The sequence below is a fragment of the Oncorhynchus tshawytscha genome, linkage group LG04 (genome assembly GCF_018296145.1).
Source record: "Oncorhynchus tshawytscha isolate Ot180627B linkage group LG04, Otsh_v2.0, whole genome shotgun sequence".
NCBI classification, from domain to species: domain Eukaryota; kingdom Metazoa; phylum Chordata; class Actinopteri; order Salmoniformes; family Salmonidae; genus Oncorhynchus; species Oncorhynchus tshawytscha.
In genome coordinates, this window is record NC_056432.1 from 19,047,266 (window position 1) to 19,069,248 (window position 21,983).

At 42.0% G+C, this 21,983-nt stretch overlaps 1 protein-coding gene, 1 long non-coding RNA gene and 1 pseudogene across 9 annotated transcripts in view; all 3 read left to right on the forward strand.

Moving 5' to 3' along the window:
- LOC112249451 overlaps positions 1-4,237 on the forward strand; it is a 16,416-nt pseudogene extending 12,179 nt beyond the window's left edge.
- A 1,320-nt stretch (positions 4,238-5,557) lies between these two features.
- On the forward strand, positions 5,558-7,406 carry LOC112248182. The gene is made up of 2 exons (XR_002953189.2): positions 5,558-6,586; positions 6,840-7,406. It is a non-coding gene; the product is annotated as an uncharacterized LOC112248182 (long non-coding RNA).
- Positions 7,407-9,215: 1,809 nt separating this feature from the next.
- trpm6 (transient receptor potential cation channel, subfamily M, member 6) overlaps positions 9,216-21,983 on the forward strand; it is a 45,100-nt gene continuing 32,332 nt past the window's right edge. For 7 of the 8 annotated variants that reach the window (XR_002953190.2, XM_024416999.2, XM_024417002.2 and 4 more), the window contains exons 1-8: positions 9,216-11,339; positions 13,881-13,960; positions 14,133-14,171; positions 14,890-15,079; positions 15,380-15,593; positions 18,172-18,296; positions 18,547-18,718; positions 18,883-19,057. Coding sequence is in view for 7 of the 8 variants with exons in the window: in XM_024416999.2 (XP_024272767.1) it covers positions 11,286-11,339; positions 13,881-13,960; positions 14,133-14,171; positions 14,890-15,079; positions 15,380-15,593; positions 18,172-18,296; positions 18,547-18,718; positions 18,883-19,057 (1,049 nt within the window). In the remaining variant the exon portion in view is untranslated. Of the gene's footprint in view, positions 11,340-13,593; positions 13,792-13,880; positions 13,961-14,132; positions 14,172-14,889; positions 15,080-15,379; positions 15,594-18,171; positions 18,297-18,546; positions 18,719-18,882; positions 19,058-21,983 lie in introns of those variants that run through there. The other variant, XM_024417003.2, reaches the window with a different exon arrangement.

Sequence of the window (21,983 nt, forward strand, 5' to 3'; positions counted from 1 at the left end):
AAGAGGAAGGAATTGATGCTATGGACTGGCCCGCCCGCTCCCCAGACCTGAATCCAATTGAGCACATCTGGGACATCATGTCTCGCTCCATCCACCAACGCCACGTTGCACCACAGACTGTCCAGGAGATGGCGGATGCTTTAGTCCTGGTCTGGGAGGTGATCCCTCAGGAGACCATCTGCCACCTCATCAGGAGCATGCCCAGGCATTGTAGGGAGGTCATACAGGCACGTGGAGGCCACACATACTACTGAGCCTAATTTTGACTTGTTTTAAGGACATTACATCAAAGTTGAATACGCCTGCAGTGTGGTTTTCCACTTTAATTTTGAGTGTGACTCCAAATCCAGACCTCCATGGGTTGATAAATTTGATTTCCATTGATAATTTTTGTGTGATTTTGTTGTCAGCACATTCAACTATGAAAAGAAAAAAGTATTTAATAAGAATATTTCATTCATTCAGATCTAGGATGTGTTATTTTAGTGTTCCCTTTATTCTTTTGAGCAGTGTATTATCTTGGCAAAGGAGAAATGCTCACTATCAGGGATGTAAACAAGTTGAGAGAAATAAGCTCTTTCTGGGATCTTTTATTTCAGCTCATGAAACATGGGACCAACACTTTACATGTTGCGTTTTATATTTTTATTCAGTGTAGTTGGAGGTGCTGCAGGTGTTTTTCTATTCTAGTATATCGCACAGCACAAAATTCACAAATTATTGTATTAGTGGAAATTATATTTAGTATAGATCTTAGATTAATTTTCTGTCATGATCCTTTCATCATTGGATGCATTGGAGGAGTTAAAGTGAATCTGTCTTTCTGCCCAAGATGACCTGAGGAAGGTGCGTACGTCCTCCATGTTCGACATAGACAAGCTCAAATCCACCATTAAGCAGTTTGTACGTGACTGGAGTGAGGCGGGACAGGCTGGGAGACTCCTGCTACCTGCCCTTCATCAAAGAGATCCAGAGACTCTTTCTAAGCAATAAGTGGTGAGTGCACACAGTCTTGAAATCTAACTCAGTTGTGTGATTTTGTGTTCTCAATTGTGTGTATTCTGTCAGTGATGGCATGGTTGTTTCTGTAGTGATGTGTCTAAGGTGAGTGTGCTGGTTCCGGGGGCAGGGCTTGGTCACATGGCATGGGAAATCGCTCGTCTGGGCTACGCCTGCCAAATATAATAACGCATGGAGCTTCTTCATGCTCTTCTCCTCCAACTTTGTCCTCAACAGGTAACACACACCCTCATCCCTCATTTAAGCCTAGCATATAATGCAATAATTCAGTCCTTACATCTGTTGCACCATGTGTCATTTAATGATTGAGTTGGGCCAAATCAATTGCCTAGCATATAAAATTAGCCCCATGCAATCCTCTTCAGAAAAAAATATTTATTGTTGGTGATCATTTTCTCACACTACTGTTGTTCAGCTTATCTAACTTTCCTCTGTTCTGTCCTTCCTCCTTCTTGAGGTGTGAAAAGGTCAACTCCATGACCCTGTACCTGTGGATCCACCAGTTCAGCAACAACAAGAGGTCATCTGGCATCAACCCCCAGAGCCTGCCTCCAAACTCTGACTTCTCCATGGTGGCCGGGGTCTTCACAGAGCCTAGTGAGTGGTGAGCCCCACACAGGCTGTCTGAAAGATCAACAAGAGCATTAAGTGATCAGGGCCTTTATACACAAAGCATCTCAGAGTTGGAGTGCTGATTTAGGATCAGGTCCCCCGTTTTATTCAGAATCTAAAAGGCTAAACTGAGCCTAGATCAGGACTCCTTTTCTTAGACACAGGCCCTGTGAATATGGGCCCTGGCCCTTGTGTCTCTCAGGTTATGTAAATTGTCCACGTATTGGGAGTAGTCAGTGGTGAAAGTGAGCACTCTACACTAGACACATACATTATTTGTATAACCTGTGTTGGTTTGTATTAGCAATGATAGAATGTGGTGAAACGAGTATCATTGTGGTCTTCGCTCTCAGACACCTGGGACTGTGTGGCTACCTGCTTCTTCATCAACACGGCGCACAATGTCATCGACTACGTGGAGACCATCTGGAACTTTCTCAAATCTGGAGGCGTATGGATCAATCTTGGTGAGTGACGATTGGTTCAACAGACCACCTTACTGACCAGTGAAAGAGGTTCCCTTTTATTCTAAGCATTTTTGGTGCAGTTGCCGTTTTAACTTACTGGTAGTGAGTCGTATACTGTGTGTATACTTTTACCAAAGCTGAAATTCCTCCCTTTCCTCTCGGCCCGCTACTGTACCACTTTGAGAACATGGCCAACGAGCTCTCCATTGAGCTCAGCTACGAGGACGTCAGGGTGGCCATTTTAAAATATGGATTCCATTTGGAGGTAAAGCAACAACAAAAAATGTATAACACAGATGTACTGATCGGAGGAATACAATGAACTACTACTATAGTTTACAGTAAAGAATACAATTTTTTTCAGTTAACGTTGTTTTGAAAATCCTCCGTGGGCCTAAAACACCTGGGTGTTTCTCAAAATGCATACTACCGTGCTCCGAGCACAGGAGGGTTGGAGTATGAGTCCAAATCAAAGTATACGAAATGGAGAACGGAGAGCAGTTCTCAAAAGCGTACTCCATTTGTATATATTTTGAAGCATGCACCGATGCAAGCTTCAACGGAAAGTATGCGAAGAAATAACACGCAACCACGTCAAAAATGACGCAAAATGTATTGAAATCAATGGCTGGTCATTATTTGAGATGAAGCGAGAGAAAATACACTCCGACTTCGGAATAAAATGCTGCCTATTCACATATGTTGCCTGACTACAATATTTTATTTTGATACATTAATAAATACATGTTGTGTTCATTTTGGCATGTTTACCTGCCTACATACTGTAGATTGCAATCCCATAAGTCAAAAGGGCTAACGAAAGGGCCACGAAGAATTGTTAGCTAGCTACCCACAAATAATTGACATAATATTAGTTTTAGGTCATTTTGCTGTTAAACTCTGGTTAGCTATATTTAAAAAAAATATATATTTTACCCCGTATTCGTGATATCCAATTGGTAGTTAGTCTTGTCTCATCGTGGCAACTCCCGCGAGACTCAGGAAAGGCGTTGGTCAAAAGCCCTGCGTCCTCTGAAACACAACCCGACCAAGCCGCACTGCTTCTTGACACAGTGCCCAATTAACCCGGAAGCCAGCTGCACAAATGTGTCGAAGGGAAACACAGCGCAACTGGCTACCATGTCAGCGTGAACTGCGCCCAGCCCGCCACAGGAGTCACTAGTGCGCGATGGGACAAGGACACACCTGCCGGCCAAACCCTCTACTAACCTGGACGACGCTCGGCCAATTGTGCGCCACCCAACGGGTATCCAGGTCGTGGCCAGCTGCGACAGAGCCTAGAGTCGAACTCAGAATCTCTAGCGGTACAGCTAGCACTGGGATGCAGTGCCTTAGACCACTACCCACTCGGGAGGCCCTGGTTAGCTACATTATTACAATTCACATATAGCTATCTGATAGTTATGAAGTAAACCGGTTGCATTATGTATATCTTGTTTCGTCTCTATTGCCATTGTCCTGTCTGGAAGAGAGTTCAGTGAATGGGTAAGTCAATAGGGATAACTAGCTAGCCACAAAGAATTGGTAGCTACCCACGAAAAATTTACATCTATCTTGCATAACATTTAGTTTTAGGTCATTTTTGCCTTTTTATCTAGCTGGCTAGCTAGATTATTATGATTAACATATCTAGCTGGCTAGCTAGATTATTATGATTAACATATCCAGCTGATAATTCTGAAATAAAAAGTTTGATTTGTGTATATCTTGTTTTGTCTATTGTTGGCATTGTCCTGGCTGGAAGATGGTTCAGTGAATGGGGAGGTGAGGTAATACAGTTGGGGGAGTGCGATTGCTTCTCAAATGTAATGTTTTATGAATCCTCCGTACTCAAGAGAACGTCTTTGGAGAATGCACTCGGAGCATGACAGTGTGAAGCACGGTAGTATGCATATTGAGAAACACTGTCTTTCACTGCAGGTGGAGAGAGTCTGTCCCCACCACCTTCACTAAGAATGATCAGTCCATGCTGAAGTACCTGTATGACAGACTGGAAGCGTTGCCACGGCGAGAGAGCTGTGGCAGTCCGACGTGACATTACAGCGCAACAACCGATTGGCTGCCGTCGAGAGCTTTTTTTTTTTTTTTAAAGTTTTTTTTTTTTTAAAGAGTAAGAAGACAAACACAAGACAATGGAAAGGTTTGCTGTAAATGTGCTTATTTTCTATATCTCATTGCCGGAACTCCCCGATCACCTTACATCCAAGCCTTTGAGATTGAGACAGACACCTATAATGGACTGATATGACTAAATCATTCAGCCCTTGGACTGTTTGTCGTCAGTTAGATGTAATGTGATGTCTCCATGCTGACCTGATGTGGTTGCATGCGTGTTAGACCCGCCTCTACAGCTTCCCAATGTATTTATTTTGTAAAATACAGTGACCAACTGGCTATTTATAGTATTTTCTCACTGGGAAAAGTCAGTTGCTGGAGTTGGTAATACTGAGGGTCGGACAAAGTTGTTTTAAACTAATTATATGATTTGAATTTCAGCATTACAAACTGGATCTAGCTACTGCCTCACGTAACAATAAAGGAAAACAGAATTTTAAGAAAAAAATGTAATTTACATTTTAGTCTAATTTTGAATGGTATTGTTCATGACGCAATTCAAATTTATTTGACCAAGGAGATCTATTTAGATTGAATATCCTATATTCCCTCTGTTTGCAGTTACAGAAAGAAATAATTTGAAGCATTATGACCAACTATGATCAATGTAATTATTCTACAACAATTCCCCTTTGTCAATTACTGTCTGCAGACTATACAGCCAGGTAGATCGAGAAGTTACAGAAGATAAACATCAGTGGTGAATCCTTTATCATATCAATAAAATATGTACACAGCACATGAAAAGGAGATTCCATAGTCGTATATAATTAACGGGAGATCCCGTCAGTGCACACATTGAATTATTCACTGACAATGATTGTCCCAATGACCATGTATATGAAGGACTGTCCTAATCAATTGAATGCCCTATTTGGCCATCTCAATAATGCTTTCTCAAGCAACAGGGCCTCTCAGGTGGTGTGAAAGGAAGGCCTGGAAAATCACCCACTTCATTTGCTTACACACACTCATACTGACTACACATACAATCATCATATATGCTGCTGCTACTCTGTTTATCATATATCCTGATGCCTACTCACCTTGTCCCTATATATACACCTACCACTCCAGTATCCCTGCACATTGTAAATATGCTATTGGCACTGACCCTGGAACTGATCCTTTGTGTAGCTTATTTACTTTCATGTTCATATTATTTATATTTGTGTGTTTTGGTTCTACTTGACTTTTTAAAATAAATATATTCCTACTGATATTTATTAATGCATTGTTGGGAAAGCTCAAGCAAAAAATACATTTCACTGTACTTGTGCACGTGACAGACTTAACGGTAGGTGGCGCTATATTTTCTAGCTGGATTCCTTGGGACGTCCTTACCCAATTGAAATGTAAAATGTTTAGGGTAGGGGTATTCAACTGTTACCCTACGAGGTCCGAGTGGAGGCAGCTGGTTTTCTGTTCTACCTGATAACTAAATGTCACCCACCTGGCATCCAATGTCTAAACCAGTCCCTGATTAGAGGGGAACAATGAGGGAGAAAAATACAGTGGAACTGGCTCCGAGGTCAAGAGTTGCGTTTTGATGGGAGTAGGACACATACTAAAAATAAGGTTTAAGGTATGAACGTCCCAATGATACCAGATAGCACTAACCCTGTTGGTGCGGAGAAGAGCCTTGATAGTGGTGGGCGGGAACAGGATACATCCTCTCATTGGTTTCCACAAGATAAGACAGCCACAAAGTCAAAATTGGCTGTATCGTAACATTTCATGAAAACAAACGTGCGTTTGTGTTAATATACAGTTAGCAGTGTGGGTAAGATTAGTTTTAAAATCAGATTTTAAATTGTAGATATAGGCGGGGTTTATGACTTTAACTAGTGACAACCATTGTCATTGGCCAGACCGCGTGTGTGTAATTTACACAGTAGGTGATGCGCGGCTCAGTCAAAACATTGTTACCTGTTGTTGATGCTTGAAAGATTCCACGGCTTGTACTCATGGCGAAAAGGCGAGCTGAAGACGTTTTGTTCCACGACACGCCTGTTAAAAGATCATGTTTTCGTCCATTTGACAAATTTGATACGCAGTTAGAAAGCATGGCTGCAGCCGGGTGCGTGAGTCCGCCATCTCTGCTCGCTTTGTTGGGGAGACGCTGCAAAAAGAGACCGTATTATTTCGAAGATCAGGAGGAACATCAAGAAACACTTAAACCGCGCAAGCTGTCAAATAGTGAACATCGGGTCAGTGCACCACCGAGTGTGCTGGTAAAGAATTCTGGAAGTATCCGAGAGAGTGCATCTGCGGACTCTGGTTGCTCAACGGTGACCTCTAAGAAACGTGCACGAGATAACACTGTCACAATATACGATACTCCAAGGATTGTAAGTATATATATATGTTACTGCTGCCTAGAAAGTGTATACTGGAACAAACTGCACAAGGTTGAAATTGTTGTAATCAACATCCATTGAGCGCAATACTTGAGGTGTCCACAAGATGTTGCACGTTGTATTTTTTTCAGTACGCGTTCTTCCTTTCAAACCATGTCACTAAGTTCTTAAGTCACCACTACAACAGTTTCTTGTTTATTTTCTGTTAATTATTAAACGCTCTCCCTCTTCCTTTCACCTCTAGGTCACACACAAAGACGATGATGGCAATGACCTATGCACTTTCAACTCATTCCAGTACTGGAGGGTCCCTCTACCCCAGCTGGACATTTCACTCCTTCAGAATGGAAACCTCTCTGGATCAAATGGAGAACCCCCTGACAAAGAATTATCCTGTGAAGCCATGGAGTCATAAATGTTAATTCATGAAGGTCTGCCCACCATGGAACTCTTATGAGAGGTGGCCACCAGTGGAGGCTGGTGGGAGAAGCTATAGGAGGACTGTCTTTGTCCCATGGCTTGAATAGAATTAATGGAACGGAGTCAAACGTGCTTTACATGTGTCTGATACCATTCCATTTATTATATTCCAGCCATTACAAGGAGCCTGTCCTATAGCTCCTCCAACCAGACACACTGCCCATCAGAGCCATAGCTATAGATCTGTACTGTGTAGACCATGGGGTTCTCAAAGTGGGGTACGTGGACACCTGGCCAGATCTCAAAAGATATACTGAATATTACATTTGAACCTTAAATGTTATAAAATTAATATTACAAAAAACATATTAAATTGCTTTTGGCCAAAGGATCTGTGGATTAAGTTTAAAGTGTGTAATACAGTGTGATGTTATTAATCTACAATTGATGTTCTTAACCCTGGGCAACATGGGCCTGGGAGGCTCACAGGGATATTGGTATCCACAGTACTCCACAAATAATCAATTTGTCAACTCCATACTATTCCCCCAAATTTTAGTTTTGACATGAATGCACTGTAATTTAACCTTTAAAGCCACAATGTTACCCCTGCCTCATCGCAAAATTGCAGCATATTATCTTTAAAGCTGCAACGACAAAACAGCTCTGCCCCATGACACAATTTGTAGATTTGCAGGAAATTAGCTTTAAAACTGCAACATTTTCGCTCTTTCACCTGGCCTGAGACACTAACTCTGAAATCTGGCTACATGGTTATTGTACCTGCTTTGAACACAAGGATAAAGCTGTATGTACAGTGCATTCGGAAAGTATTCAGACCCCTTGCTTTTTTCCAAATGTTGTTACGTTACAGCCTTATTCTAAAATGGATTAAATAACCCCCCCCTCCCCTTTTCAATCTACACACAATACCCATAATAACAAAGCAAAAACTTTTTTTTAGTAAATTTATGAAAAATAAACTGAAATCACGTTTACATAAGTATTTAGACCCTTTACTCAGTACTTTCTTGAAGCACCTTTGCCCGTGGTTAGAGCCTCGAGTATGCCACTACAAGCATGTTACCCCTGTATTTGGGGAGTTTTATCCCATTCTTCTCTGCAGATTCTCTTAAGCTCTGTCAGGGTGGATGGGGAGTGTCACAGCAGCTATTTTAAGGTCTCTCCGGAGATGGTTGATCGGTTCAAGTCCGGGCTCTAGCTGGGCCACTCAAGAACATTCAGAGACTTGTCCCGAGGCCATTCCTGCGTTGTCTTGGTTGTGCACTTAGGGTCATTGTCCTGTTGGAAGGTGAACCTTCACCCCAGTCAGGTCCTGAGCACTCTGGAGCAGGTTTTCATCAAGGATCTTTGTACTTTGCTCTGTTAATCTTTCCCTCGATCCTGACTAGTCTCCCTGTCAATGAAAAATTTCCCCACAGCATGATGCTGCCACCACCATGCTTCACCGTAGGGATGATGCAAAGTTTCCTCCAGATGTGAGGCTTGGCATTCAGGACAAAGTGTTCAATATTGGTTTCATCAGAGCAGAGATTCTTGTTTCTCATGGTTTGAGAGTCCTTTAGGTGCCTTTTGGAATACACCAAGCAGGCTGTTGTGCCTTTTACTGAGGAGTGGCTTCTGTTGGGCCACTCTACCATAAAGGCCTGATTTGGTGGAGTGCTGCTGATATGGTTGTCCTTCTGGAAGGTTCTCTGATCTCTACAGAGGAGCTCTGTCCGAGTGACCATCGGGTTCTTGTTCGCCTACCTGACCAAGACCCTTATCCCCGGACTTCTCTGTTTGGCCGGGCGGCCAGCTCTAGGAATTAGTCTTGGTGGTTTCAAACGTCTTCCACTGTTCTTGGGGACCTTCAATGCTGCAGAATTTTTTTGGTACCCGTCCCCAGATCTGTGCCTCGACATAATCCTGTCTAAGAGCTCTACGGACAATTCCTTTGACCTCATGACTTGGTTTTTGCTCTGACGTGCACTGTCAACTGTGGGACCAACAGGTGTGCCTTTCCAAATCATGTCCAATCAATTGAATTTACCACAGGTAGACTCCAGTCAAGTTGTAGAAACATCTCAAGGATCATCAATGAAATAGGATGCACCCGAGCTTAATTTCGAGTCTCATAGCAAAGCGTCTGAATACTTATGTAAATAAGGTTTGTCTGTTAGACTTTTAATACATTTGCAAGAATTTCTTAACCTGTTTTCGCTTTGTCATTATGAGGTATTGTGTTAATTGTAGAATAAGGCTATAACGTAACAAAATGGGAAATGTAAAGGGGTCTGAATACTTTCCGAATGCACTATACATACAAGGGCTACAGTGTCATTACCATGGAAATACAACTATATCTATATGTCTTACAGCATGAAACCAGAGTAAAATTATTTCCACCAGTCGGGATCGGCAGGGGCGAACTGGCCATCTGGCATTTGAGCCAAATGCCAGATGGGCTGGTCCATTTTTGGTCCACTGGGCCTGTCTAACTAGTTCATCTGGCATTTGAGCCAAATGCCAGATGGGCTGGTCCATTTTTGGTCCACTGGGCCTGTCTAACTAGTTCATTTTTTATGTTTGCAAAATGATCATTACTTGGCTTATAATGGGGGGCCTCAAGGGAAAAATGGGCTGGTGGGGGGGGCCTTGGATAATAGGCCGACGTGTCAGAAATGCCAGTCCGCCCCTGGGGACCGGTATTTGTAAGAGATTTTATACACTGAACACTAATTGTTTTATTACTTTTAGGAGATAAATCATTGACATAGTGTCATTAAACGGCATTCAGTGCTCCTTTTTTTATCTTCATGTAGCCTACAGTATATTGTATTGGAATGAAGGGATGAAATGTGTTGTATGCAGCTAGTTGTTGGTACATTAACCCACCCTGGCTACTTTGATGGTTTTTCAAAGTGAATGGACTATTTTATTTGAACTAAACCTAAACTATGCTTTTCCTCTAGCTGGGCTTGCTGTTGGTCATAGCTAACTGTTGGATTCTTACTTTAAATTGCATTCCAAATAGATGGATTTATTGATGAAAGAATTGAGGTATTAATCAATGAATGTCTATGTTAAGGCAAACATACGGAAGTCGTTACTCTGTTTACAAGTCTGCTCTTCAGTCTGTAAACTGCCGCTCAACATGTTGTATACAGTACTAGTACATTCTTTGTGAGGAATTTTTTCACTTTGTCATTTGAGTATTTTGTGTAGAGAAGTGAGGGGGACTTTTCTTTTATCCATTTTGAATTTAGGCTGCAACACAATTTGTTTTTGTTAAGTCAAGTGGTATGAATCCTTTCTGAAGGTACTGTAGGTAACACAAGGCAAGTTTGAGGTCTGTGTTGGTCTATACAGTTATCGCTTTGTACAATAAAACTATTATTATGTATACTGTTTATTGTTGAAATGACCAATGGGTGGGTGCTGCACTCCCTTAAAGAATGGAGTGCAGCAGACCACAACTCATGTCATGGGTGTTGGGTGAAGTGTGATCGATGGCACACGTGTTTACTACACTCTAACAGCCATGTTCTTTGACCAAACAGGGTTGCCCTGGGCTTTCTTAGAGGCCATAACATTGTCCCAAAGTGCACTTTCACACCCCCCATTAGGGATTTAAAAGCATTTGATTGGTGGTTATGATGAGCACTAGCCGTATGCAGCACCACCAACTCTTCGTGAAGTGGTAAATGGAGAACAGGAGTTCCAAATCTTAGCCTTTTTTTCAATTGCGAAATCTACCGCGAAGAGTTTTGAAATCTGCCACATCCCCTTTGAATCAGCCATTATTTTCTCATGTGGAATAGCATGCCCACATTTAGAAACGATACGCAACTTATCCTTTTATATATAAAATATGTAGCATAACTAGCTACATTTCTTTTGACCACTACACACATGTATTTTGGGGATCTTCCTCTGTAAATGTAACTTTCCCGATGACATGCTAGTGGGACAGGAGAGTCATTTCATACAAGCACATATGTTTTCTCTACTCAACTAACTTTGACCTTTTCCAAAAGGAGGCGATGAGAGGACGCAAGGAATAGAGCAATCCAATTGAGATTCTTCCAGTGTGTTTATGGTGGAGGAAAGCATGAGATCTTCAAAGCCTTTGTGAAGGAATGACTGACCCTTGGACCAAGGCCTGGTTAAAGCCTGTCTCTAACAATGATCAGCCAATGAGAGAGCAGGGGAGCTGAATGACCCATGAGTTTAATTACTGTATCGGATACCTGTGTCAAGTATACGTATGGACCTATGTTATGATCATTTGTGTGCCTATATGAATGCAGCTTCTACAATGGTAAGTTTGGATAAGTTGTCTTTATATTATCTATATGGCTTCCCATACTGAAGGCAGTTCATTAGCAAGTTTCTATGAGTATTAGTGGTATGAAATTGCAAAATTGTAGCCTAACTGAAATGACTGATTGCAAGATATTTACATTTTTTTAGTGATTTAAAAAAAGTTCAAATAATTTGAAATCTGTCTTACTTCATTATATAATAATACAAGTGCTTCTTATATAAACTTAAAATAAAGTCAAATCGGCGTGAACTAAGGCTAAGTGAATTTATAGTGGGCTTCTCATATCTATTGTGACACAGTTGTGATTCAAATCTGTTCTATTTTTGCCGTTGTCACCATGTGTTTCTAGAAAACAATGTTCTCGCTTCCTTGCTATTCTTGTCGATGTGTTGTCCAAACGTTGCATTTGTTTGTACAGTGCACAGAACCTGAGACAAATTTGGTATTTGTTTCATTAATCCACTGTTTATACAGTCCTAAAATGTGTTGCATGTCAGCAATCAAGTTTTCAAGATCGTCCCAAAAGATAGATTTTGAGTGCCTTTTTTTTTTTAAATCGAAAAACCTGGATTCAAAGTTTACATATGAGAACATGTGTCACTAACCCAAAAATGTGGGGTGTGCAAAACAAAAGCCTAAAGCTTGTTTGGTGTGTAAATTACGAGCTTGTTGAGATGACCAGGATGAATTTATATATTTTTTTTTTTGGGCGGCAGGTAGCCTAGTGGTTAAGAGTGTTGGGCCAGTAACCGAAATGTTGCTAGATTGAATCCCTGAGCTGATAAGGTAAAAATCTGTCATTCTGCCCCTGAACAAGGCAGTTAACCCACTGTTCCTAGGCCGTCATTGTAAACTGACTTGCCTAGTTTAAATGAAGGTAAATCTCTCTCACACACACACACACCAGTGGCGGTCAGTGCCATTTAAGATGAGGGAGGACGTTACATTTTTTTAATGAGCATGGCCTTATTTCTATTACAGAATATTGGATGACTTTCGTCATTCACCCAGCTCAAAGTAACATCAATAGGTTTAGGCTGCTACATGATACTCTAATTTTCTCTATACCCATCATGAGGTTGCTACAACCTAGCCTATGAATGAAAGCTTACAACGTAGGTGCACGGCTCAAGATACTTTTTTTTGTAATCAAGGTGAGACAGAGAGTGACACATTCAATACCGCCTTCATACCTGCCTGCATCTTGGCATCTAGCTGATCTAGGGTGTAATCAGTCCAACCATTGTAAAACGAGAGTTTCTACGGGACGAATTCAGGTATGTTTATCTGAATTCATTCGGTGGAATGAATACACCCCTGATCAGACACATACTAACAGCATGATAACTTTGCTAGTTGTATAATTCCTTCTCGCATCTATGCGCTCTCCTCTCACATTTGTCCGGTGCTTGTGCACAACACATCAGTTTTCCAAGCCAAACCTTCATATCATATCTGCTAATCTCTACACACAGCATAAGTTGTCACCATATTAGCTAACGTCATAGTCAACATAGCTAATAGGAAAGGTTAGTAAACCCGCTACAATCATGCAATACAGTGCACAGTCAGCAAGCAGTTTAGCAGTTACACTGGCGGGCCCTGGAGGCAATAAATTAATAAAACCAAAAGCTTACCTTGGAATAGTTCCAGTGTTCGATAGCCAGCTAGCTAATATAGGATCCCTCTCTGAGCCAGGTGTTTGAGTAGGCTAAACTATCTAGATGTATTTGCTAAGTAAGTGAAAGTGAAAACAAATACAAGGACATATAGCTCTCTCATTTGCTTCTCCTTCATTTTTAAATAAATGTGTTTGAAAACTATTCAATTGTTTTTCTCTATGAGTCAACTATTCACCACATTTTATGCACTGTAGTGCCAGCTAGGTATAGCTTATGCTTTCAGTACTATATTCACTCTCTGATCCTTTGATTGGGTGGACATGTCAGTTCATGCTGCAAGAGCTGTGATAGATTGGAGGATGTCCTCTGGAAATTGTCATAATTACTGTGTAAATCTATGGGGGTGAGAACCATGAGCCTCCTAGGTTTTGCATTGAAGTCAATGTACACAGAGGAGGATGGAAAATACACATGCACACAATACTCAACAACACTCAAGATCTGAATCATGTTAGATAATCACAGGAAAGGGATGTGTGTGTGTTTCTATTTTGAGCTGGGCCAATGTTGAGCAAGAGCCTTTCAGGAAATACATGACTGAGGCTCTGACGAATGTGGAGTAACATGACGAAGGCTCACTGTGATGTTGAGTGGTGGAGAGAGATGGGCTACAGTCCAATGACATTGGTCTCGGTTTTCTCTCAGTCTCCAGAAATGAACAGACTGTTACGTTCGATTTGTTCTTGTAGTCGGATACAGCATTAGGTAGCTTCTGTTAGCCTGATAGCACAGCATTGATGTCTCTCACAAGTTCTTCTCAAAAGGTTAGTTAGACATTTTAATAGTATCACGGCTTTCATGGTATTCCTCCCTCAGAAAGCATTGTGTTCATTTGTTGTGTGTTGTGTTCCAGTCACGGAGATCTTGGATTGAAGATACCTTCTGCAAGAGAGCATGTGGTAAATTCATCCCAGCATGTCGAGACCTACACAGGTGAGCTGGAATTGGTATTTCCTGAGCAGTGTCAAAATCTCATATGATAATGGACAGTAGTGCTGGAATTATGATATTTACAGTGTTAGGCAGAAATGCAAACTTTTGGTAATGCTAACTTTTCTAGTAGAAGCGGTTATGTTGCTGATGTATCATTTCCTGTTTGTTGCAGATGTTTTCCAATGTGTCAAGTATGCCAAAACCTAATAAGGTATGACTTTGCTGTGTGTGTGTGTGTGTGTGTGTGTGTGTGTGTGTGTGTGTGTGTGTGTGTGTGTGTGTGTGTGTGTGCTTTTAGAGTGAGATTGTCCATTTTAGTGTAAAAGTACACTTACAGAAAGTAATTCCATATACACTGAGTACGACAGACTGACCAGGTGAATCCAGGTGAAGGGCTATGATCCCTTATTGATGTCACTTGTTAAATCCACGTTAATTATTGTAGATCAAGGGGAGGACAGGTTAACAAAATAATTTTAAGCTTTGAGACAATTGAGACATGGATTGTGTATGTGTGCCATTCAGAGGGTGAATTATTTTTAATTGAACTGGGTATGGTAGTAGGTGCCAAGCGTACCGCTTTGTGTCAAGAAATGAAACGCTGTTGGGTTTTTCACGCTCAACAGTTTCTCGTGTGTATCAACAATGGTCCACCACCAAAAGGACATCCAGCCAACTTGACACAACTGTGGGAAGCATTGGAGACCACATGGGCCAGCATCCTTGTGGAATACTTTCGACACCTTGTACAGTCCATGCCCCGACAAATTGAGGAAGAGGGTGCAACTCAATATTAGGAAGGTGTTCTTAATGTTTGGTATTACTCGGTGTATACTACCACGACATTTATAGGAACTACAATGCATTTTTGTGCCAATGTTTAACAACAAGAAAGGTTTGAGTTTTGCCTCTCTACCCCTAACCCCCAGATGCTGCTGTGGACGTCTGGTAGGGGAGCACACCTTGCTGGAGACTGGCCCTTCCATGTCTAGCTGGCCTGGGCCTGGGACAGGGCAGCAAGAGGAGTGGTCAGTGGAGTGCCACACACAAACCAGTGCCACCGATGCCTACGGCACCATTGACTTCCAGGACAGTGCTGGACGTAACTGCCATGCCAAGGTCTGTAGCTATTGCTGCATTCATGTGCTAGTCGGAACTCAGAAATATCCAACTGGGAAACAAGGGGTGCAATGATGCTACCTGAGTTTCCCACTTGTATTTACCATTTAGAAGCTTGTTAGGAACGGTTTTGGACGTCTGAAACTCAGAGTAACAAAAACGTGGTGTTTGTGTGTCAAACTGTGTGAATGGGCAATATGCCAACTGCAGTGTAATGCCAAATAGGATGCCAACTAGGACAAGCTGTTATCTCATATTAATGTGTTTGACCTGACCATGCTTTATGTGTTGACCATTCAGTATGTTCGTGTTGCGGTCGATGCCAAGGCTGAGGCTCTGCTGCAGCTGATGCGGAGTGAATGGCAGATGGAACGGCCTAAACTACTGCTGACGGTTCATGGGGGGACAGAGAACTTCCCCCTCCCTCTCAAGGTTAGACAGGCCTTCAGCAAAGGCCTGATCACAGCAGCCCAGAGCACTGGAGCCTGGATACTCACAGACGGCATCAACACAGGTATGTGTGTGAAATAATGCTGATGAATTTGCAATTGGCTTTTAATTAAGACAGTAAGCACGTGTGGATGTCAGCATATGTGTGTGATTTTGGGCTCATTTTACATGTATTATACTGTGTGTGTGGTGTGTATTACATGTACTTGTTTATATGTGTTGTAGATCAGTTTATATGTGTTTGTATGTATATACAGTGGCTTTGGAAAGTATTCAGACTAGAGGTTGACTGATTATGATTTTTCAACACCGATACCAATTATTGGAGGACCAAAAAAAGCCGATACCGATTAATCGTCCGAATAATAAAAAATAAAAAAATGAATGAAAAAATGTATTTGTAATAATGACAATTACAACAATACTGAATGAACACTTATTTTAACTTAATATAATACATCAATAAAATCAATTTAGGCTCAAATAAAATGAAACATGTTAAGTTAATATTGCCTGCTAACCTGGATTTCTTTTAGCAAAATATGCAGGTTTAAAAATATACTTCTGTGTATTGATTTTAAGAAAGGCATTAATGTTTATGGTTAGGTACACATTGGAGCAAGACAGTCCTTTCTCGCGAATACGCACCGCATCGATTATATGCAACGCAGGACACACTAGGTAAACTAGTAATATCATCAACCATGTGTAGTTAACTAGTGATTATGATTGATTGATTGTTTTTTTATAAAATAAGTTTAATGCTAGCTAGCAACTTACCTTGGCTTCTTACTGCATTTGCGTAACAGGCAGTCTCCTCGTGGAGTGCAATGTAATCAGGTGGTTAGAGCGTTGGACTTGTTAACTGTAAGGTTGCAAGATTGAATCCCCGAGCTGACAAGGTACTAAAATCTGTCGTTCTGCCCCTGAACAAGGCAGTTAACCCACCGTTCCGAGGCCGCCATTGAAAATAAGAACATGTTCTTAACTGACTTGCCTAGTTAAATAAAAGATAGATAAATAAATAAATAAAGGATTTTCTATTGTTATGAAAACTTGAAATCAGCCCTAATTAATCGGCCATTCCGATTAATCGGTCGACCTCTAATTCAGACGCCTTGCCTTCTTCCACATTTTGTAATGTTACAGCCTTATTCTAAAATGGATTAAATAAATAAAAACAATACACACAATACCCCATAATGACAAAGCGAAAACATTTCTGTTAAAATAAAAAATATATATAAATATATATATTTACGTAAGTGTTCAGACGCTTTGCTATGAGACTCGAAATTGAGGTCAGGTGCATCCTGTTTCCATTGATCATCCTTGAGATGTTTTCAACTGGATTGGAGTCCACCTGTGGTAAATTCAATTGATTGGACGTGATTGGAAAGGCACACATCTGTCCATATAAGGTCCCACATTTGACAGTGCATGTCAGAGCCAAAATCAAGCCTTGAGGTCGAAGGAATTGTCCGTAGAATTCCGAGACAGGATTGTGTCAAGGCACAGGTCTGGGGAAGGGTACCAAAACATTTCTGCAGCATTGAAGGTCCCCAAGAACACAGTGGCCTCCATCATTCTTAAATGGAAGAAGTTTGGAACCACCAAGACTAGACCTGGCCGCCTGGCCAAACTGAGCAATCGGGGGAGAAGGGCCTTGGTCAAAGAGGTGACCAAGAACCCAATGGTCACTCTGACAGAGCTCTTCTGTGGAGATGGGAGAAACTTCCATAAGGACAACCTTCTCTGCAGCACTCCACCAATCAGGCCTTTATGGTAGAGTGGCCAGACAGAAGCCACTCCTCAGTAAAATGCATATGACAGTTCACTTGGAGTTTGCCAAAAGGCACCGAAAGACTCTCAGACCATGAGAAACAAGATTCTCTGGTCTGATGAAACCAAGATTGAACTCTTGGCCGTGAAGCATGATGGTGGCAGCATCATGCTGTGGGGATCTTTCAGTGGCAGGGACTGGGAGACTAGTCAAGATTGAGGCAAAGATGAACGGAGAAAAGTACAGAGAGATCCTAGATGAAAACCTGCTCTAGAGCGCTCAGGTCCTCAGACCGAGCGTCAAAGGTTCACCTTCCAACAGGACCATGACCCTAAGCACACAGCCAAGACATCAGATGGGGGCCTTCGGGATAAGTCTCTGAATGTCCTTGAGTGGCCCAGCCAGAGCCCGGACTTGAACATGATCAAACATCTCTGGAGAGACCTGAAAATACCTGAGCAGTAACGCTTCCCATCCAACCTGACAGAGCTTAAGAGGATCTGCAGAGAATAATGGGAGGAACTCCCCAAATACATGTGTTTCAAGCTTGTAGCGTCATACCCAAGAATAATCAATGCTGCAATCACTGCCAAAGGTGCTTCAACAAAGTACTGAGTAAAGGGTCTGAATACTTATGTAAATGTGATATTTAAGTTTTTGTGTTTTATAAATTAGCAAAAAAAATCTAAACCTTCTTTTGCTTTGTGATTATGGGGTGTTTTATGTAGATTGATGAGGGGAAAAAATTATTTAATCAATTTTAGAATAAGGCTGTAACGTAACAAAATGTGGAAAAAGTCAAGGGTTCTGAATACTTTCCAAAGGCACTGTTAGTGGACTGAGAATCTGCCCCTCCTAGGTGTGTCCCGGTACGTAGGGGAGGCTGTGAAAACATATGGCACCCATGACCTCAGGAAGAGGAACGCTGTAGGGTTCACGCCCTGGGGTGTAATTGACAATCACAGTGACCTTATAGGGAGAGATGTGAGTGTTGTTCTCTGTAAAGATATCATTGCTTTTAAGGAAAGTTTCTAATTTAAATCACGCTGTCACATTATAATAGGGTTTGCAGGATTTTTTGAAAAAACACTGTACTAATTTGCGCCATGAAAATGTCACCTTTTATCTTTCTTGAGCTGCCATGTGCTCTCACTTTCCCGCTTGGCCTATCTCATATCCTCTTCTGCTTTCTCTCTGGCCTGCTCTCTGACCTGTGTTCTGATACCTGACCCAGGTGCTCAGGCCCTACCAGCCTCTGGGAAACCCCTTGAGTAAGAGGGTGTGTCTGAACGGCCTGCACTCCCACTTCCTGTTAGTGGACGATGGAACTCTGGGAAAACATGGCTGCCAGCTGGGACTGAGGAGGAAGCTGGAGAGGCACATTCAACTGCAGAAAATCCACCCTCGTGAGTGTGTGTGTGACTGTGTGTGTGTGTGAAAGAGAGTGTGTATGTGAATGGGTGTGAGAAAGAGAGAGAGAGATTGCATCGCAGTGTGTGTGTGTGTGAGAGAGTATTGTAATACACGTGTGTAACAATATGTCTGTGTGTGATGTTTCCCTTTCTGGTAGGGTTTAACCAGGGTGTGCCAGTGGTGTGTGTGGTGGTGGAGGGCGGCCCTGACATTGTGTCCATGGTGCTGGAGTACGTGAGCAGTGTGCCCCCCGTGCCTGTGTTTGTCTTCGAGGGATCAGGTCGGGCAGCTGACCTGCTGGCATTCTTACACAAACAGACTGCTATTGACAGGTGTGGAGTGCCGCTGTAGTCATGCATATAATGGCTTTTATGCCTTTAAGACTTTGGTGTTCATGTCCGGTAGAGCAGGGATGGGCAACTTTTATGGAGGTGGGGGCCACAAAAAACGTAACTCATCAAGAGGGGCCGCAGTGGCTTCTGGGTCTTTGTCCCCACATCCATACCCCCCGAGCAAAACATTTTAGCGGCCCCCTCATGATAGCGTAGCGAGTGTATATACACTTGAAGTCAGGAGTTTACATACACTTTGGTTGGAGTCATTAAAACTCATTTTTCAACCACTCCACAAATTCTTTTGTGAACAAAATATAGTTTTGGCAAGTTGGTTAGGACATCTATTTTGTGCAAGACACAAGTAATTTTTCCAACAATTGTTTACAGACAGATTATTTCACTTATAATTCACTGTATCACAATTTCAGTGGGTCAGACGTTTACGTACACTAAGTTGACTGTGCCTTTAAACAGCTTGGAAATTTCCAGTAAATTATGTCATGGCTTTAGAAGCTTCTGATTGGTTAATTGACATAATTTTAGTCAATTGGAGGTGTACTTGTGGATGTATTTCAAAACCTACCTTCAAACTCAGTGCCTCTTTGCTTGACATTGTGGGAAAATCAAAAGAAATCAGCCAAGACCTCAGAAATAAAATTGTAGACCTCCACAAGTCTGGTTCATCCTTGGGAGCAATTTCCAAACGCCTGAAGGTACCACATTCATCTGTACAAACAATAGTACGCAAGTATAAACACCATGGGACCACGTAGCCGTCATACCGCTAACTTACTTTGGTGAGAAAAGTGCAAATCAATCCCAGAACAACAGCAAAGGACCTTGTGAAGATGCTGGAGGAAACCGGTACGAAAGTATCTACAGTGGGGCAAAAAAGTATTTAGTCAGCCACCAATTGTGCAAGTTCTCCCACTTAAAAATATGAGAGAGGCCTGTAATTTTCATCATAGGTACACTTCAACTATGACAGACAAAATGAGAAAAAAAATCCAGAAAATCACATTGTATGATTTTTAATGAATTTATTTGCAAATTATGGTGGAAAATAAGTATTTGGTCACCTACAAACAAGCAAGATATCTGGCTCTCACAGACCTGTAACTTCTTCTTTAAGAGGCTCATCTGTCCTCCACTCGTTACCTGTATTAATGGCACCTGTTTGAACTTGTTATCAGTATAAAAGACACCTGTCCACAACTTCAAACAGTCACATTCCAAACTCCACTATGGCCAAGACCAAAGATCTGTCAAAGGACACCAGAAACAAAATTGTAGACCTGCACCAGGCTGGGAAGACTGAATCTGCAATAGGTAAGCAGCTTGGTTTGAAGAAATCAACTGTGGGAGCAATGATTAGGAAATGGAAGACATACAAGACCACTGATAATCTCCCTCGATCTGGGGCTCCACGCAAGATCTCACCCCGTGGGATCAAAATGATCACAAGAACGGTGAGCAAAAATCCCAGAACCACACGGGGGGACCTAGTGAATGACCTGCAGAGAGCTGGGACCAAAGTAACAAAGCCTACCATCAGTAACACACTACGCCCCCAGGGACTCAAATCCTGCAGTGCCAGACGTGTCCTCCTGCTTAAGCCAGTACATGTCCAGGCCCGTCTGAAGTTTGCTAGAGAGCATTTGGATGATCCAGAAGAAGATTGGGAGAATGTCATATGGTCAGATGAAACCAAAATAGAACTTTTGGTAAAAACTCAACTCGTCGTGTTTGGAGGACAAAGAATGCTGAGTTGCATCCAAAGAGCACCATACCTACTGTGAAGCATGGGGGTGGAAACATCATGCTTTGGGGCTGTTTTTCTGCAAAGGGACCAGGACGACTGATCCGTGTAAAGGACAGAATTAATGGGGCCATGTATCGTGAGATTTGGAGTGAAAACCACCTTCTATCAGCAAGGGCATTGAAGATGAAACGTGGCTGGGTCTTTCAGCATGACAATGATCCCAAACACACCGCCCGGCCAACGAAGGAGTGGTTTCGTAAGAAGCATTTCAAGGTCCTGGAGTGGCCTAGCCAGTCTCCAGATCTCAACCCAAAGAAAATCTTTGGAGGGAGTTGAAAGTCTGCGTTGCCCAGCAACAGCCCCAAAACATCACTGCTCTAGAGGACATCTGCATGGAGGAATGGGCCAAAATACCAGCAACAGTGTGTGAAAACCTTGTGAAGACTTACAGAAAACGTTTGACCTCTGTCATTGCCAACAAAGGGTATATAACAAAGTATTGAGATAAACTTTTGTAGGTGACCAAATACTTATTTTCCACCATAATTTGCAAATAAATTCATAAAAAATCCTACAATGTGATTTTCTGGATTTTTTTCCTCATTTTGTCTGTCATAGTTGAAGTGTACCTATGATGAAAATTACAGGCCTCTCTCATATATTTAGGTGGGAGAACTTGCACAATTGGTGGCTGACTAAATACTTTTTTGCCCCACTGTATATCCACAGTAAATCGAGTCCTTTATCGACATAACCTGAAAGGCCGCTCAGCAAAGAAGGCGGCACTGCTCCAAAACAGCCATAAAAAGCAAGACTACGGTTTGCAACTGCACATGGGGACAAAGATCTTACTTTTTGGAGAAATGTCCTCTGGTCTGATGAAACAAAAATATAACTGTTTGGCCATAATGACCATCATTATGTTTGGTGGAAAAAGAGGAAGGCTTGCAAGCCGAAGAACACCATCCCGTCTGTGAAGCACGGGGTTGGCAGCATCATGTTGTGGGGGTGCTTTGCTGCAGGAGGGTCTGGTGCACTTCACAAAATAGCTGGCATCATGCGGGAGGAAAATTATGTGGATATATTGAAGCAACATCTCAAGACATCAGCCAGGAAGTTAAAGCTTGGTCACAAATGGGTCTTCCAAATGGACAATGACCC